The 19,020-nt window shown below is 40.1% G+C and overlaps 1 protein-coding gene across 4 annotated transcripts in view; it reads right to left on the reverse strand.

The window, feature by feature from the left end:
* Nucleotides 1-19,020, reverse strand: part of LOC140724794 (serine/threonine-protein phosphatase 4 regulatory subunit 3) — a 130,519-nt gene that overhangs the window by 27,403 nt on the left and 84,096 nt on the right. For all 4 annotated transcript variants that reach the window (XR_012098189.1, XM_073039412.1, XM_073039410.1 and 1 more), the window contains 2 exons: nt 17,458-17,574; nt 402-533 (listed from right to left, as the gene is read on the reverse strand). Coding sequence is in view for 3 of the 4 variants with exons in the window: in XM_073039412.1 (XP_072895513.1) it covers nt 402-533; nt 17,458-17,574 (249 nt within the window). In the remaining variant the exon portion in view is untranslated. The remainder of the gene's footprint in view (nt 1-401; nt 534-17,457; nt 17,575-19,020) is intronic.

Genomic DNA, 19,020 nt, shown 5'->3' on the forward strand with positions numbered 1-19,020 from the left:
GAAATCATGGTGTTTGCTACACTTAGAACATTACAAGACACTACAGGCCCTTTGGTCCATGGTGTTGTGCCGACCTTTTAACCTATGCTACAATCAATCTAACTTTTCCTTCCTACATTTTCTATCACCCGTGTGCCTATCTAAGAGTTTCTTAAATGCCCTTATTTATCTGCCTCTACAATCACCACTGGCAGGGTATTCCATGCACCCACCACTCTCCAAGTAAAGAACTTGCCTCTGACACCCCTCTTCCCTCATACTTCCCCTCCAATCATCTTAAAATTATGCCCTCGAGGCTGTAAGCGTCAAGGGATGAAACTGACACTGTATTAGCTATAAAAACCCCCAGATAAAATAGCAAATGCAATGTTAAAAAAAACACAAGACCTTAGCATACTTACATTGGCCGTGGCCAACATGTTCTCAGGGTCAACCAGAGTGCGGAGTAGTCCCATAAGTTGGACTGCACCGCCAAGCTCAGGATCTGGATCACAAATCATATGTTCAATGATGAGATTAATGAGGAGGATATCCTAAAAAAAAGCACAACAATAGCTATGAGTTTCATACTTAAACCAAAATACAAACTGATTAAGTGACCACATATTTATCCCAATAACATGGATGAATAACCATAATTATACAACAAACACAGCATATAGATTTTTATATAAGAACTAAATTGAATAAAAATGGCACAAGCTCATTCTTGTTTTTCTTGTCATTTCAGTTCACATACGATGACAAATTTAGGTTATTGTACATATGTGTTCTGCTTATTTGTTTGCAATGATGTTTGGAAGTGTCCAAGACCATTGGTTTACAATAAATGAATATTTTGCAACACACACACACACAAAATGCTGGAAAAACTCAGTAGGTCAGTCGATGTTTTGGGCCAAGACCCTTCCCCAGGACAAATTCTTCAAATGCCCTTTGAAACTTTATCAGCATTCTATCAGTGTTGTTCTGAAACTCAAATATCAAATGATTTTTGTTGCTGAACAGTATTATAAAGATTAGCTTGTTTTCTCACATGTACGTACATCAAAACATACAGTGAAATGCATTGTGTGTACCAAACAACTAACAAAGTCAGAGGATGTACTGGGGGCAGCCCACAAGTATCGCCATGCTTTTGGTGGCAATATAGCACGCCCACAATTTACTAACCCAACCCGTACATCTTTGGAATGTGAGAGGAATCTGGAGCATCAAGAAAAGACATACGGACATGGAGAAATTATACAAACTTCTTACAGACAATGGAGGAATTGGATCAGGGTTGCTGGAGCTGTAATAGAGTCTTGCTAACCACTAAGCTACCATGTTGCCCTATTCCCGATGGACTTCAGGATGATTTGATCATAAAAAACAGAAATTAAATGCAATCTCCACGACATATAACTTTGCGAATGTAGATACTAATCAGAAGCAGGAGTAAGACAGTTGGGCCATCCACCATGTGTGGCTGTTTAAAATCATAGATAATCTGATTATCACCTCAATTAGACATCATTGTTCTCCTGCAGTAACCTTTCAATCCCTTGATTATCAGGAACTTATCTATTTTTACCCTTAAGTTCAGACTGTGTTGTCACCATCCCTTCAGGAAGAGCATGCTAAAGACCTGTGAACTCAGGAGAAAAAAAACAAGTGACTCAATTGCCTTAAAAAGAGACCCCCTAGCTCCAGATTCTCCCAGAGGAGGAAATATGTTCTCCATAGCAACCCTGTCAAGATCAACAAAGTTCTCATATAAACCATGAAACATAGGAGCAGAATTAGGCCATTTGTCCACTGAGTCTGCTCCACCATAACTGATTTATTAGAACATAGAAAATCTACAGCACAATATAGGCCCTTTGGCCCACAAAGCTGTGCCAAACATGTGCTTACTTTAGAAATTACCTAGGGTTACCCATAGCCCTCTATTTTTCTAAGCTCCATGTACCATTCCAGGAGTCTCTTAAAAGACCCTATTCTATCTGCCTCCACCACCGTTGCTGGCAGCCCATTCCGTGCACTCACCACTCTCTGCATAAAAAACTTACCCCTGACATCTCCTCTGTACCTACTTCCAAGCACCTTAAAACTGTGCCCCCTCATGTTAGCCATTTCAGCCCGGGAAAAAGCCTCTGACTAAACACACAATCAATGGCTCTCATCATCTTATACACCTTTATCAGGTCACCTCTCATCCCCCACCGCTTCACGGAGAAAGAGAAGAATTCACTCAACCTATTCTCATAAGGCCTGCTCCCCAATCCAGGCAACATTCTTCTAAATCCCCTCTGCACTCTTTCTATAGTTTCCACTCCACTTATTATCCCTCTCAACTCCATTCTTCTGCTTTCTTCTTGTATCCTTTAAAGCCCTAACTAATCAAGAACCGATCAACTGCCACTATCCCAATGACTTGGCTTCCACAAATGTCTATGACAGTGAATTCCAAATGTTCACCACCCCCTGATCAAAGAACATTGTACCTGCCTTCCTTACTACCAACTAAAGCTGCGAGTTAAACTTTAGGAAATTCTGCACTAGGACTCCCAAATCCCTTTGCACCTCTGACTTCTGAATTGGCTCTCAATTTAGTAAAATAGTCCATGCCTTTACTTCTTTTATCAAAGTGCATGACCATAGTTTCCTACACTGTACCCATCTGCCACTTATTTGCCATTCTCCTAATCTATCCAAGCCGCACAGCAGACACCCTACTTCCTCACACTACCTGACCCTCCACACCTTTATATCATCTGCAAACTTAGCCACAAAGTTAACAACTCCATCATCCAAGTCATTAACATAAGACGTGAAAAGATGCAGCCCTAACACTGACCCTAGAGGAACATCAGGAGTCAATAGCATTTAAAGGCCTCCTTTATTCCCACTTTTTGCCTCTTCCAGTCAGCCAATCTTCTATCCATGCTCATATCTTTCCTTTAATACCATGGGCTTTTATCAGCAATTGTCAAAGGCCTTCTGAAAATCCAAGTAAACAACGCTCTTTCAGTCTTCTAAACTTGAATGCTTACAAATCTAGTTGGTCAGCCAATCCTCATAAAACAGTCCACCATTCAAGTTATCAGTTTGACAAACCTTTGAATTACTTCCAATACATTAATAACCTTCCTTATGTAAGGAAATAATATACAATGTATTCCACATGCAGTCTGTAAGCAAAGCACAACTTCTCTAACATTTATAATTTCACTTGGAATTATTGATAACCTGAACAAAAGAACCACAAACCAAATCTGCAAAGAAACTCTTTGCAATAAATATCAGAACTTTCAGTTTATAGGCTTTAATGTAAACATTACGATTATATCACTGCATACGGGAACAAAGAATTCTATCAAAGCAAGATTCCTGGTAATTTGCTTATAATTTCTGCTTCTAAACTTTACCTTGTTAATGAATTCCAGTATTCAAGAAAGAAACGAGGGATAATCCTGGAAGCTATAGACCAGTGAATCTCACATCAGTGGTAGGGAAGTTACTAGAAAGGATAGCATTTACGAGCATTTGGAAAACCATGGCCTAATTAGGGACAGCCACCATGGCTTTGTGCGGGGCAAGTTGTGTCTTACTTCACTGAGGTTTTTGACGAGGTGATGAGGATGATCAACAGTGGCTAGATGGGAGATGCCAGAGAGTAGTGGTGGATAATTGTTTATCGGGATGGAGGCCGGTGACTAGCGGGGTGCCTCAGGGATCTGTTTTGGGCCCAATGTTGTTTGTAATATACATAAATGATCTGGATGATGGGGTGGTAAATTGGATTAGTAAGTAGATAGATAGATAGATAGATAGATACTTTATTCATCCCCATGGGGAAATTCAACTTTTTTCCAATGTCCCATACACTTGTTGTAGCAAAACTAATTACATACAATACTTAACTCAGTAAAAAATATGATATGCATCTAAATCACTATCTCAAAAAGCATTAATAATAGCTTTTTAAAAAGTTCTTAAGTCCTGGCGGTTGAATTGTAAAGCCTAATGGCATTGGGGAGTATTGACCTCTTCATCCTGTCTGAGGAGCATTGCATCGATAGTAACCTGTCGCTGAAACTGCCGATGATACTAAGGTAGGAGGTGTTGTGGATAATGAGGTGGGTTTTCAAAGCTTGCAGGGAGATTTATGCCGGTTAGAAGAATGGGCTGAACGTTGGCAGATGGAGTTTAATGCTGAGAAGTGTGAGGTTCTACATTTTGGCAGGAATAATCCAAATAGAACATACAGGGTAAATGGTAGGGCATTGAGGAATGCAGTGGAACAGAGAGATCTAGGAATAACAGTGCATAGTTCCCTGAAGGTGGAGTCTCATGTAGATAGGGTGGTGAAGAAGGCTTTTGGAACGCTGGCCTTTATAAATCAGAGCATTGAGTACAGAAGTTGGGATGTAATGTTAAAATTGTACAAGGCATTGGTAAGGCCAAATTTGGAATATTGTGTACAGTTCTGGTCACCGAATTATAAGAAAGATATCAATAAATTAGAGAGAGTGCAGGGACGATTTACTAGGATGTTACCTGGGTTTCAGCACTTAAGTTACAGAGAAAGGTTGAACAAGTTAGGTCTCTATTCATTGGAGCGTAGAAGGTTGAGGGGGGATTTGATCGAGGTATTTAAAATTTTGAGAGGGATAGATAGAGTTGACATGAATAGGCTGTTTCCATTGAGAGTAGGGGAGATTCAAACGAGAGGACATGATTTGAGATTTAGGGGGCAAAAGTTTAAGGGAAACACGAGGGGGTATTTCTTTACTCAGAGAGTGATAGCTGTGTGGAATGAGCTTCCTGTAGAAGTAGTAGAGGCCAGTTCAGTTGTGTCATTTAAGGTAAAATTGGATAGGTATATGGACAGGAAAGGAGTGGAGGGTTATGGGCTGAGTGCGGGTAGGTGGGACTAGGTGAGATTAAGAGTTCGGCACGGACTAGGAGGGCCGGAATGGCCTGTTTCCGTGCTGTGATTGTTATATATATATGGTTATATAAGGTGGAACTGTGGATGTTGTCTACATGGATCTGAGTAAGGTATTTGACAAGGTCCCTCATGGGAGGAGCGTTCAGAAGATAAAGATGCGTGCAATCAATGATCAATTGGCCTTTTGGACTCAGAACTGGCTTGCCCATAGAAGATAGTGGGTAGTGGTCGAAGTAACTTATTCTAGTTGGAGGTCTGTGATTAAGAGTGTTCCACAGGAATTGCTACTGTATCTCTGCTGTTTATGATGTAAATAAATGCCCAGAATGAAAATGTAGATGTGTGGGATAATATGTTTGCAGATGATATGAAGATTGGTGGAGAAATGTCAAATGGAAATTAATCCAGCCATTGTGAAGTCTGGCATGCTGGTGGGTCAGATGTAAAGAGACAGTACACTGTTATGGGCAACAGCAGCTCCATAGCCAAGAAAGCCCAGCAGCGTCTCTACTTTCTGTGAAGGCTGAGGAAAGTCCATCTCCCACCCCTCATCCTCACCACATTCTACAGAGGATGTATCGAGAGTATTCTGAGCAGCTGCATCACTGCCTGGTTCAGGAATTGCATTGTCTCGGATCTCCAGACCCTGCAGCGGATAGTGAGGTCAGCTGAGAAGGTCATTGGGGTCTCTCTTCCCGCTATTACAGACATTTACACCACATGGGACACCCACAAAGCTAACGGTATTGTGAAGGACCCCACGCACCCCTCACACAAACTCTTCTCCCTCCTGCCATCTGGCAAAAGGTATCAAAGCATTCGGGCTCTCACAAACAGACTGTGCAACAGTTTCTTCCCCCAAGCCATCAGACTCCTCAATACTCAGAGTCTAGACCATATATGTCAAACTCAAGGCCCACGGGCCAAATCCGGCCCGCGGTGGAATTATCTTTGGCCCGCAAGATAATATCTAATTACTATTAAAGCTGGCCCCAGTAATCGAAGCGCCTATGGCGTATGATATGGCTAATGCTGAGTTTATTCAGGTACCAGGTTTTCAGGGTTTTTAGTGTTTATTCGGCAGTCTTCTTCATAAGAAACGGAATTTGTAAAGTGAAACACTTTGTAGTTATAGCAGAGACTGAGACACATGAGAGCAGGCTGAAAAAATGGAGGCAACGAAAGCTGCGTTCGCACGCGTCCGACTGATCCGGCCCGTGACCTAAAATGAGTTTGACACCCCTGGTCTAGACTGACATCATCATTTAATATTACATTGTAATTTGTCCTTTACTGTACCTATTGTCTTATTTGTTAATGATTGTACTGCCCTGCACTGTTTTGTGCAGTTTATGTAGTCCTGTGCAGGTCTGTAGTCTAGTGCAGTTTTTATGTTGTTTTATGTAGTCTAGTGTAGCCTTGTGCTGTCTCATGGTCTAATGTAGTTTTGTGTTGTTTCATGTCGCACCAGGGTCCTGGAGGAACGTTGTTTCGTTTTTATCATGTACTGTACCAGCAGTTTATGGTCGAAACGACAATAAACTTGACTTGACTTGAATGGTGTTGGAACCCAAGCCTTGAAAGCAGCTACACAGGTGATAGGGTGGTTAAGAAGGATACAGTTCTGGTCGCCCTATTATAAGATGTTAAAGCTTTGGAGAGGGCACAGAAAAGGTTTACCAGGATGCTGCCTGGATTAGAGAGCATAAACTATAATGAGAAGTTGGACAAACTTGGGCTGTTTTCTCTGGAGCGATGCAGGCTGAGGGGAGATCTGATAGAAGTTTGTAAGATTATGAGAGGCATATAAAGAGTAGACAGACAGCATCTTTTTCCTGGTGTTGAAATGTCTAATCGCAGAGGGCATGCATTTAAGATGAAGGGGGTTAAGTTCAAGGAGATGAAAGAGGCAAGTTGTTTTTTGCACAGAGAGTGGCGAGTGCTTGGAATGCACTGTTGGGGTAGTGGTGGAGGCAGATACATTAGGGACTTTTAAGAGACATTAAGATAGGCACATGAATGTGAGGAAAATGGACAGATATGGACATTGCAAACACGGGGAAATCTGCAGATGCTGGAAATTCAAACAACACACACAAAATGCTGGTGGAACACAGCAGGCCAGGCAGCATCTATAAGGAGAAGCACTGTCGCTGTTTCGGGCCAAGACCCTTCTCGGCCCGAAACGTCGACAGTGCTTCTCCTTATAGATGCTGCCTGGCCTGCTGTGTTCCACCAGCATTTTGTGAGACATGGACATTGTACAGGCAGAAGAGTTAGTTTCATTGGCCTTTTGATTACTACTTTAATTGGTTTGGCACAACATTGTGAGCCAAAGCACTTGATCCTATGCTGTAATGTTTTATGTTCTAACTCCACAGATAAGCTATTCTATATAGACGTCCTCTGTTTTTTGAACGTTCGCTTTACGACAGCTCGCTGTTATGAAAGACCTACATTAGTACCTGTTTTTGATAACCAAAGAGGATTTTTGCTTTTACAAAAAAAGACACCCGCTTTATACGTGTTTACCCCTAGAAAGACTACAATGACCGTGAAGCCTTGTGTGAGCAGTTGTTTGCACATGTGTGTACATGCTGATTTTTTCTCTCCAAATCGATTTTGGCTCGCTGTCTTCCCGATATTGATAAGTTAAACTACACTGTACCTACAATATTTCTACTTTATATAGGCTGCATATTTATCATATCATTCTTGCTTTTACTATATGTTAGTGTTATTTTAGGTTTTATGTGTTATTTGGTATGATTTGGTTAAGTTATTTTTTTGGGTCTGGGAACACTCAAAAATTTTTCCCATATAAATTAATGGTAATTGCTTCTTCGCTTCACGACGTTTTGGTTTACAAACCGTTTCATAGCAACGCTCTACTTTCGGATTGCGGGGGAAACCTGTACTTGAAGGAGCTATAATCTAACTTTTTTTTGCCTCAAGCAATTTATTCAAAGAAAGGAGAGCAAATAATTGGAACATCCAAATATAGAGTAGTATACCTTATATAACTAGTGTTCAATACTGTAATTAAACTAAAATGAATATTGGTTTACTCTGGAGTACAAAAATGGAGTACACGATAAAATTAACAAATTCAATGGAGCACAGAGACCTAGGTGTGCAGACACAAGTCATGAAAAAAGTGACAGCTTAATCAGAAGAATGAAATGAAAAAAAAAGAACAAGATTTTCTATCCAGAACTGTACAATTCATAAGTGAGATAATTCCAACTGTGTACAAGTTTTTAAAGCGGAGAATAAGGGTTACAATTACAAAAGGCATATTCAACAATTCTGGGTGTAGTCTTTTTCAGAAAACGTGAAGCACTTAATCAGGCAGATCTACAAGGGAAATGGTCATTTGAAAAGGTTTTGAGGAGGCATAGAAGGGAAACCAGTTATTGGGACAGGGCTGTAGAGTAGGAAGCTATATTGATAGAGATGCACCAAGTAACTGTCAAGCACGTATTCTACATCCGCCACAAAAGGCAGGATTTCCCAGTGGCTACCCATTTTAATTCTACTTTCAATTCCCATTCCAACTACTGGCACGATAAGGCCAATCACAGGTTAAAGGAGGAACACCTCATATTCCATCTGAGTTGCTTCCAACTTGAAGGAATAAACACTGATTTTTCTAACATGGTAACTTCCACCCCTCCCCTTCTCTATCTTTCCATTCCAACTCCACTATTACCATTTCTGTTCTCACCTGCCCATCATTACCATTCCTCTTTTCAGCATGGTTCACTGTCCTGTCCTATGAGATTCCTTCTTCTTTAGCCTTTTACCTTTCTCACCCATCACCTTCCAGCTTCTGAGTTCATCCCCACCCTCCCCAACCCACCTTCCTTCACACCAGGACTCACCTTTCACCTCTCAGCTTCTACTCCTTCCACTCCTGTCACCTTATTATTCTAGCTTCTGCTACCTTTCTTTCCAGTCCTCATGAAGAGTCTCCGTCCAAACTGTCAACTGTTTATCCCCCTTCACAGATGCTGCCTGACCTGCTGAGTTTCTTTAGTATTTTGTGTGTGCTACTCTGGAGTTCCAGCATCTGCAGCACCCCATATTTAGAACGTGTATTAATCTTGTGTCTCTATCATAAGCTTTGGTAAATTTTAAGTTTCAATTGCTTCTGAAAGTGAATTGAGTTTAATAAGATTTAGAATCAGGGCTTCCAAAAAGACCAATTCTAAATTATATGATACCCAAAGGTCTGCATCCACATCAGCCTTCTCCTGCATTTCTTCATCTAACGCTATCAACATCCTTTTGTGTGTTTCTGCCACATGCTTTCCAAACTTCTCCATAAACACATAATAACTTTTCACATTACCACACTATTTAATAAGCTTTGAGAAGCAGTGGCAGTTTTTGAAAAGCATATTATCCAAGGAGAAGCCAACAAATACGTGGCATCATGTAGGGTGTATTGCTCCAGTCCTTCAATTGTTAGCCAAAGCATTTCCTTTATGGAGTTCGATGACTGGGTATTATGCCAATCCCAATACAAATATTGTCACTGAGCCAAATACTTAAAGAGGGCTATTCCAAGTATGCATTGTTCAAGCATCAAGATGGTTTTCCCTGTTTAATTTTATGATCAACTACAACTATATAAAAGTGTATTTATTCCCTCAATTAAAAAAAAACTAAGGAATAGATATAAACAACACACAAAATGCTGGTGGAACGCAGCAGGCCAGGCAGCATCTATAGGAAGAAGTACAGTCGACATTTTGGGCCAAGAGGGTCGACTGTACTTCCTATAGACACTGTCTGGCCTGCTGCATTCCACCAGCATTTTGTATGTGTTGCTTGAATTTCCAGCATCTGCAGATTTCCTCGTGTTAAGGAATAGAAATGACTGATGTTCATATTTCAGAGTAGTTTCTTTTTCCATTCAAGATCATGTCTGTTGAGATATACTCGGCATTAATCTCCTTAGACCTCGCTGCACTGCAGAAGTACTACAGAATTGACTTAAAGCACCAATAATTTTCTTGCATTGATTCAACTCCCTTAAATTACCAACCCACAATGACAGCAATGTGCGTTTGAATGGTTGGGGAGGGGGAAAGATGGAAGGAAAATGAGATTTCCCCTTCCTAAATAAAACAAAATACACTGATGACTCCTTACAATACCATTTAATAGATTTACGTTCATTTAGCAATATTCTGTGAATTTATATTATGCCAGATATCATCCTTAATACGCAAGCATTCAACCACATAATTAATGATCCTTCTCATGCAATATTTTCAGAACGATACATTAGTTCCACAAAGAACATCTTTTAGCGTGAGATTGGTGCAAGTCTGTTGAGAGACATAAAATTTTCTTCTATGAGAAATGTTTTATTCAGAAATTAATGAATGTTAAATTGATACTTTTTGGAGTTAAAATGGTCCAGGTTATCACTCAGAAGGCTGAGTTGGTTCACGAGTGGACATTATTATTGGCATTTTACAGAAATTAATAATTGAGGGCTGTAGATGGCTGCATAGGTTGTAGACCCAACAAGCTCTATCACAGGAACAACTCTCCTGACCATCGTGGACATCTCCAAGAAGCGGTGGCTCAATTAGGCAGCAACCATCGCCAGCAACCTTCCCCATCTGGGACAATGCCGTTTTCTCGTTACTACCAATGGAAAGGATGTAGTGTTGCAAGAAAAAGTTTGCAATTATCTGATTTTCCGTATTAATTACTCAAATGTGGTCTGATCGTCATCTAAGTCACAATAATCTGCCTAAACTAATAACACACAAAGAACTACCGTAGATTCCGGATTTTAAGCCGCTACTTTTTTCCCACATTTTGAACAGCTTTGAACTCTGCGGCCTTTAAAACGGAGCGGCTAATGTATTATTTTTTTTCATGCCGCCGAAAACATTTTGCCTCGTAACAGTAGACCAATAAAATTGATGAGTAGTTCACAGAGGTCCAATGAAATTGTACGATAAATCAAGCGCACTTTCACAATTAAATTATTGTAAATCAGTCATTTGTACTCACCCTCATCAACATGGAAAACACTCGAAGAAAAGCATTGTGCTGCCTTTATGGCAGTTATTTAGTTTATAATATTTTCGCTTAGTAATTCATTTTCTAGTTAAAGTTAGAAGAGTTTTAACTATATTTGTTTTCTGTACTACATCGCGGGATGCTATGACGTCACACCCGGTTTCGCCGCGTCTTGTGGGATACCAGTTTGCGATAAACGGGACGGCGGGGGGGGGGGGGGGGGAGCGGCGGATCGAAAACGCTGCTTTTAAGTTAAAGGCGATCAATAACTTTTCCTGGTAGGCTGCAGTATATATATTTTTTACCAGTCGTTAGGAGATATTGGAATGTTGTTCAGTAAAGAAGTATACGCAACGTATATTTAAAAGTAGCCGCGTTACGGGCACGGTTCGAAAAAAAGCATTTGCAATATGTATTTGTTTTTGTTACCATATGGATTTAATTAAAAGTTAAAAAATCCTCACGTGTAATATCTTTCTGTGTAAATATCTCATATTACAACGTGGGACACCTGCGGCCGAAAATCCGGTGCGGCCTTTACAAGTAAAAAATTGATTTTATTTCTAAAATTAGAGCCAGCGGCTTTTAATCAGGTGCGCTCTGTAGTCCGGAATCTACGGTATGCTTCTTGTCAATACAGAGTACACCATTTAAACAATCACAGTCTAGGTTCAAAAAAATGTGAACCTCTCGGGTAATGCCTTCTAAAAAAGCTATTTGCAGTCAAGTGGTTCCAATCAATGAAATGAGATTGAAGGTGTGGGTGGCAGAGGTGCCCTGTCCTATAAAAGATATAAAGTCTGGTTACTGACAGAACCTGCTCTTCTCAAGAAAGATCTGTTATTGTGCATCATGCCTCAATCAATACAACTTTCAGAGAACCTTAGAAGAAGAATTGTAGAGATGCATGAAACTGGAAAAAGCATTTCTAAAGACCTGAGCATTCAGCAATCCACAGTAAGAGAAACTGTCTACAAATGGAGGAAATTCAGTACTGTTGCTATTCTCCCTAGGAGTGGGCATCCTGCAAAGATCACATGAAAAGCACAATGTGCAGTGCTGAAGGAGGTGAAATGGAACCCAAGGTAACAGCAAAAAGATCTGCAGGAATCTCTAGATCTACTAAAGTCTCTGTTCATGTGTCCACTACAAGAAAAACACTTAACATGAATGGTGTTCATGGAAGGACACCACAGAGTAAACCACTGCTGCTCTTCACACAAAACTGCTGCAATGTCTCAAGTTTGCAAAAGGCCACGTAGGTGTTGCACAGTGCTTCTGGATGATGAGACAAAAAGTTGAACTTTTTGGCAGAAATGCACACAATTATGTTTGGAGGAAGAAGGGCACTGCACACCAACATCAAAACCTCACCTCAGCAAGGCATTTGATAAGGTACCCCATGCAAGGCTTATTGAGAAAGTTTAAGGAGGCATGGGATTCAAGGGGATCTTGCTTTGTGGATCCAGGATTGGCTTGCCCACAGAAGGCAAAGAGTGGTTGTAGATGGATCATATTCTGCATGGAGGTTGGTGACAAGTGGTGTGCCTCAGGGATCTGTTCTGGGACCCCTGCTCTTTGTGATTTTTATAAATGACCTGGATGAGGAAGTGGAGGGAAGAGTTAGTAAATTTGCTGATGACACAAAGGTTGGGGGTGTTGTGGATAGTGTGGAGGGCTGTCAAGAGGTTACAGCTGGACATTGATAGGATACAAAACTGGGCTGAGAGGTGGCAGATAAGAGTTCAACCCAGATAAGTATGAAGTGGTTCATTTTGGTAGGTCAAATATGATGGCAGAATATAGTATTAATGGTAAGACTCTTGGCAGTGTGGAGGATCAGAGCGATCTTGGGGTCCTAGTCTTTAGGACACTCAAAGCTGCTGTGCAGGTTGACTCTGTGGTTAAGAAGGCATACGGTGTATTGGCCTTCATCAACTGTGGGACTAAGTTCAAGAGTTGAGAAGTAATGTTACTGTTTTATAGGACCCTGGTCAAACCCCACTTGGAGAACTGTGCTCAGTTCTGGTCAGCTCACTACAGGAAGGATGCGGAAGCTATAGAAACGTTGCAGAAAAGATTTGCAAGGACGTTGCCTGGATTGAGGAGCATGCCTTAGGAGAATAGGTTGACTGAACTTGGCCTTTTCTCCTTGGAGTGACGGAGGATGAGAGGTGACCTGATAAGAGGTGTATAAAATGATGAGAGGTATTGATTGTGTGGATAGTCAGAGGCATTTTCCCAGGGCTGAAATGGCTAACATGAGAGGGCACAGTCTTAAGGTACTTGGTAGTAGGTACAGAGGAGATGTCAGAGGCAATTTAAAAAAAAACACAGAGGGTGGTAAGGGCGTGGAATGGGCTGCCGGTGACGGTGATGGAGGCGGATACGATAGGGTCTTTTAAGAGACTCCTGGATAGGTACATGAAACTTAGAAAAGTAGAGGGCTATGGGTAACCCTAGGTAATTTCTAAAATATGTACATTCAGCAGAAGGGCCTATATTGTGCTGTAGGTTTTCTATGTTTCTAAGCAACTGTGAAGCATGTGAAAGGAGCATCATGGTTTGGGGCTGCTTTGCGGCCTAAGGATCTGGACAGCTTGCAATCGTTGAGGGAACAATGAATTCAAAATTGTATCTAGACACTTTACAGGTGACTATCAGGGTAGCGGTCCGTCTCCTGGAGCTTAATAGAAGTTGGATGATGCACCAAAGTGATCTGAAAGAAGAGTAAATTGACAACAGTAAACAAGAGAGAATCTGCAGATACTGGAAATCCAAGCAACACACACAAAATGCTGGAGCAACTCAGCAGGCCAGGCAGCATCTATGGCAAAAAAAGTACAGTTGACGTTTCAGACTGAGACCCTTCTAACTGAAACTGTTTTGTACGGAGGAATGGTCTAAATTTTTTTATCACCGTTGACAAGTCTGATAAGTAGCTACAGGAAACATTTGGTTTCCTGTAGAGGTTACTGCTGCTAAAGGAAGTTCTACCAGTTATTAAATACAAGGGTTCACATAGTTTTTCCAGCCTGGACTGTGAATGATTAAACAATGTTCAATAAAGACGTGAAAAGTGCAATTGTTTGTGTGTCATTAGTTAGGCAGATTGTGTTTGTCTATTATTGTGACTTAGATGAAGATCAGACCACATTTTATGAGTAATTAATGCAGAAAATCAGGAAGTTGCAAAGGGTTCATGAACTTTCTTGCAACTGTATATACAGGGGCCCAAAGAGCAACATTCAACAATTCTGACCATCAGATTTCTGAACAGTCTATGCTCACTATGCCATTATTCTTTTCTTTTTACACAATTTATTTTTGTAATATACAATAATTTTGTCTTTGCACTGTACTGCTGTCGCAAAATAAATTTCACATCATACAAGTCAGTGATGACAAATCTGATTTTTTTTTTCAGAAATATCAGTAATTTTACCAAAAAAATCCAGAAATAAACTGATTCTACAGTTACACACAAAATAAATTTGAAGCATAAGTTCAATGCCCTCAACAAACCCTTACATATTTTACTGACCCTAAATGTTACCTCAGTATATTACATCACTCAAATTGGCTCTCAAAAATCCTGGGATTAAAATCTGTCATGTTACAGTGAATAAGAATGCTTGTAATGTGGTTGCTAGAGATATTAATCCAGCCACTTGGATAAATCACCCAATCATAGTAACAGGATTCTAAATTTAGAGAATTAAATAGTGAAAAGCTAGCAGCAATAATGGTGATCTTGAAATGACCAGGTTGTAATAAATCATAACACAGCAACAGTACAGCAGACTTCTAACCGTCCGTTGCAACGGTACACTCAGCTAGACCACAGTGCTAAGTCTAAACCTAAAAATAAAACTGGAAGGAACAGCTAGCACTGAACTAGGGACAGGCTGCATACACAGACCTGCTGGCCCCACAAATCCTCCTCCAAAGTAAATGGAGATTGATATGCATATTGGGAGAACTGTTCCACATTAGAAAAGCAATTGACTGAGGAAGCAATTAAGAGTCTTAGCCAACAATCTATTCTCTACTGTTAACCTAGGTTGGTTTTGCCCAACTGGTTGATTATACCTCCAGAGTAACTGCACCCCGTGGTAAACAACATGAAGGAGAGAGGAGGAAACTCCGTAGTGTTAACTTCAGACCCAATGGCATCTCATGTCTTCAGGTGAAGCCTGAGTAAAGAAACCATCTATTTACCATCTACTGCCCTTCCCTCAGCTGCTGTATTAGCACGCCTTCATGTTGAACACCATCTGGAAGAAATACTGAGTAACAAGAAGAAAGAAAACACTCTGGCTGAGGACCAAATCTGCAACAGTTGACGAACGAAGCAATACGAAAGAAACTTCATATAGCACCAGGGTCCTGGAGGAACATTGTTTCGTTTTTACTGTGTACTGTACCAGCAGTTTATGGTCAAAATGACAATAAAGCAAAACTTGAACTTTACTCCAACTTCACCTCAGTCTATTGCAGATGTACCTATACATGTCGGTACTTATAAGACTGACTACTACACAGACAAGGTTCCATCTTCATAAATTCTACCACAAATGGCAATGCTAGAGGCTGATACAAAAAAAGACATTTAAGAGACAGCTAGAAAGGGTCATGGATGTAAGAAAAATGGGGGTCATGGGCTGTGTAGGAGAGAATTGTGATCATGGAGTAGGTTTCTATTGTGGGTCAAACTATGTTGTATTGTTCTATGCTCTATGTGTTCAAATACTTAAGGATATGGTTATGCCACCGTCTTCAAGTTCCCCTGAACATCATATGCCATCCTGCGACATCAGTAATGTTTATATCACGTGCAAATTAAAGCACAAGTTTGAAACAGCAGAAATGTATTGCTTTCAGCTCACAAATGCAAGACATACCACTGAACAACTTAATACGAGACACAGGTAGTGTTCATGGACTTTTCAGAAAGGATAGCTTGATGTTTATGAATAAACATTGCTTCAATCTCTACTACAAACATCCCCTGCCTTAATAAGCACAAGAACAGAGAAAATTTAAATTATTTACATTCAAAGAATAGAAACAGTACCACTCAGAAATACCTGATAATTATCCTCTGCAAGGACAGGAACTGTAATCCTAAATCTCTAAATTGTTCCTATATGTCTAACTTGTGCCTTTATTTCAACTGCCAATTGAATAGATATCTAGATATCAACACGGTTTCTACTTCTTCACCTATAACTTCACTTATGCACACTTCAATCTCAATTCTATGGATATAAAAATTGTTTCCTTTTTTAACAATTCAGGGAGCACCTCTCCCTTTATTCTTTGTTGTTTGGGTACAATTTTCATTTAGTGTCATACAATACAGATTGGGCACACGGGCCAAGGACCATCAAACACCCAACTACACTAATCCCATATCACATACTTTTATTCTCCCACATTCCTATCAACTTTCCTCAGATTCTACCACTCAACAACATACCTGGGGAAAACTGCAGTGGCCGATAAACACACTTATTGTCTACCATTGGGAGATAGATGGAAATTGGAGCACCCAGGGGAAATGTACATGGTCATAGGATGAAGGTGCAAATTCTACACAGACCATTGAGGCCAGGATCAAATATGGGTCAATGGAACTGTAAGGCAGCATCTATGGAGGGAAATGAACGTTGACCTTGCAGGCCAAGACCCTTCATGATGCTTGCAACGTTGACTCTCATTTCCCTCTAAAGATGCTGCCTGACCGCTGAATTCCTCCAGCATAGAGTTTGTTATTCAAGATTTCCACCAGAATACTGGTCCCATGAGTGACTAGAACTGCCAGTGACTTCAGACAGATTAGGAGGAACTTATTCTCTTCTGAGGTTACAGTTATTTGGAATTTTTCATCCAGAGCAGTGTCAAAAGGAAGTATCAAGTATATTTAATGCTACAAAATATTTCTTGAGTAGAGTGCAGTTAAGGGCAAAAGACCATGACTTAAACAGGGGAGTATGCTCGATGGACTTTAATTTTCAATGCCAAAACCCCACTTCCCATTCACTAACTGCTCGCATACCGTTGCAGATTATTTGCACAGTCAGAAAACTTAATATAATTTCATTTGGTTCCTTCATCTGACATCTGATGGAAGAAAAAAATATCCCAGGAAACAGGAGGAATTTTCCACTTCACTCTGCAGTTTTTTTTGTAATAGGAATTCCAGAGGAGAGGATAGACCTTTGAATAACATCTTCTTTGAAAGACAATGCTGCTAATCCGCTGTTCTGGATTATGTGCACAATTCTCTGAAGTAGTATTGTAGCCACATTCTTTAATAATAAATCACTTTATCTTGATACTTTCAATGCACTGATATCTCAATCTAAAATAGGCAGTACATTTGTAATAATCCATCTAATGGAACAAAGACCATCCCAGTGGAGTTCAAACTTTTTTTTTTGCAATCGGAGTTTCCAAATACTCACATCATCATTTTGTTGAGCTTCCTGCATGACAAACTCTCGTACCATGGAGGGATTATACTCAACCAAATAGGAAAATATGTCAGTGGCTGCACTTCGAACCTGAACATCATCCATACCCTGCAAGTTAATATTTGCAAAATTATTAAGGTACACGGTTACCAGACAACAAGGAAGTTTGGAAAAGAAACAATACTTTGACCAAAGTACAATTATCAGAGCCTTTACCACTGCTAGTGCAAATTAAGTAGTGCAATATAGTAGAGTGATGATAAAATAATCATATGTCTGGCAATTAGTCCAGATAGCAAATCTAGTTTCTTTATTACAACTTGAGAACATACTATCCTTCATCTTATTTCCTTAGAGAAATTCTTCCAGTCAATATCTGGAAGAAATACTGCCATGCTTTATATTCTCTCCTTCTTGGGTAACATACCTCAATGTTCAAAGTAATTTTTTAAAATCAAAGTACATATGTGTCACCAGATACAACTCTGAGATCCATTTTTTGTGGGCATTCACAGTAAATACAAAGAAACATTATAGAATCAAATACCACACAGAATAAGACAAACAACCTATGTGTAATAGACAACAAATGTGCAAACACAAAAAAAAGAAAAAGAATAAGCAATAAATATCGAGGACATGAGATGAAGAGTCTTGAAAGTGGGCCCATAGGTTGTGTGAGCAGTTCAGTTTTGGTGAGGGTGAAGTTGAGTGAAATTATCTCCTCTGGTTCAAGAGCCTGATGGTTAAGGGATAATAGCTGTACCTGAACCTGGTGGCTTGGGTCCTGAGGCTCCTGTACCTCTTCCCTGATGGCAGCAGTGAGAACAAAGAATGGCTTGGATGACAGGGGTCCTTGATGATGGATGCTGCTTTCCTGTGACAACGCTCCATGCAGATGTGCCCAATGGTAGGGAGTACTTTACCCATGATGGATTGGACTGTATGCACTACTTTTTGTATACTTTTCCATTCAAGAGCAATAATGTTTCATACGAAGTCTATGATGGTGCAAGTAAGCTTTTCATGGCATCTGTGTATACATGTATTTCTGCCTCTGACAATAAACTCAACTTTGACTTCACATTTCAACCATCCTTGCTATAACTGCTGGATACTACCCACCCAGCAAACCGCTTTTTCCATAAGCACCCTTCTGGAAAGCAGAAGAGGGCTATTAAAACAAGAACTTTGCACCATCTTAAGTTTCTTCCCTCAGGGATTTGATCTTGTTATTCCATCTCTCCCCCCCCCCCCCCCCACCTATTACCTCAGAGACTGCACTGTACACACTTTAAACCACTTTTTATAATACTATTTTCATTGTAAGTACATGCTGGTATTTACATATTTTTGTATATTTATTCCATATCCATACTTCTAATTTTATTTTATAATTCTTTATAATTGTTGAATGTTATTTTTTTGCTGCATGTTGCATCACACAACACAGCAAATTCCTAATATGTGCAAATGTATATGGAGAATTAAGTTTATACTTGATTCCTGACATTTCATAACCCAATCTTAGCCAGCACTTCTCCTGGAACATGG

Source organism: Hemitrygon akajei, chromosome 3, assembly GCF_048418815.1.
Source record: "Hemitrygon akajei chromosome 3, sHemAka1.3, whole genome shotgun sequence".
NCBI classification, from domain to species: domain Eukaryota; kingdom Metazoa; phylum Chordata; class Chondrichthyes; order Myliobatiformes; family Dasyatidae; genus Hemitrygon; species Hemitrygon akajei.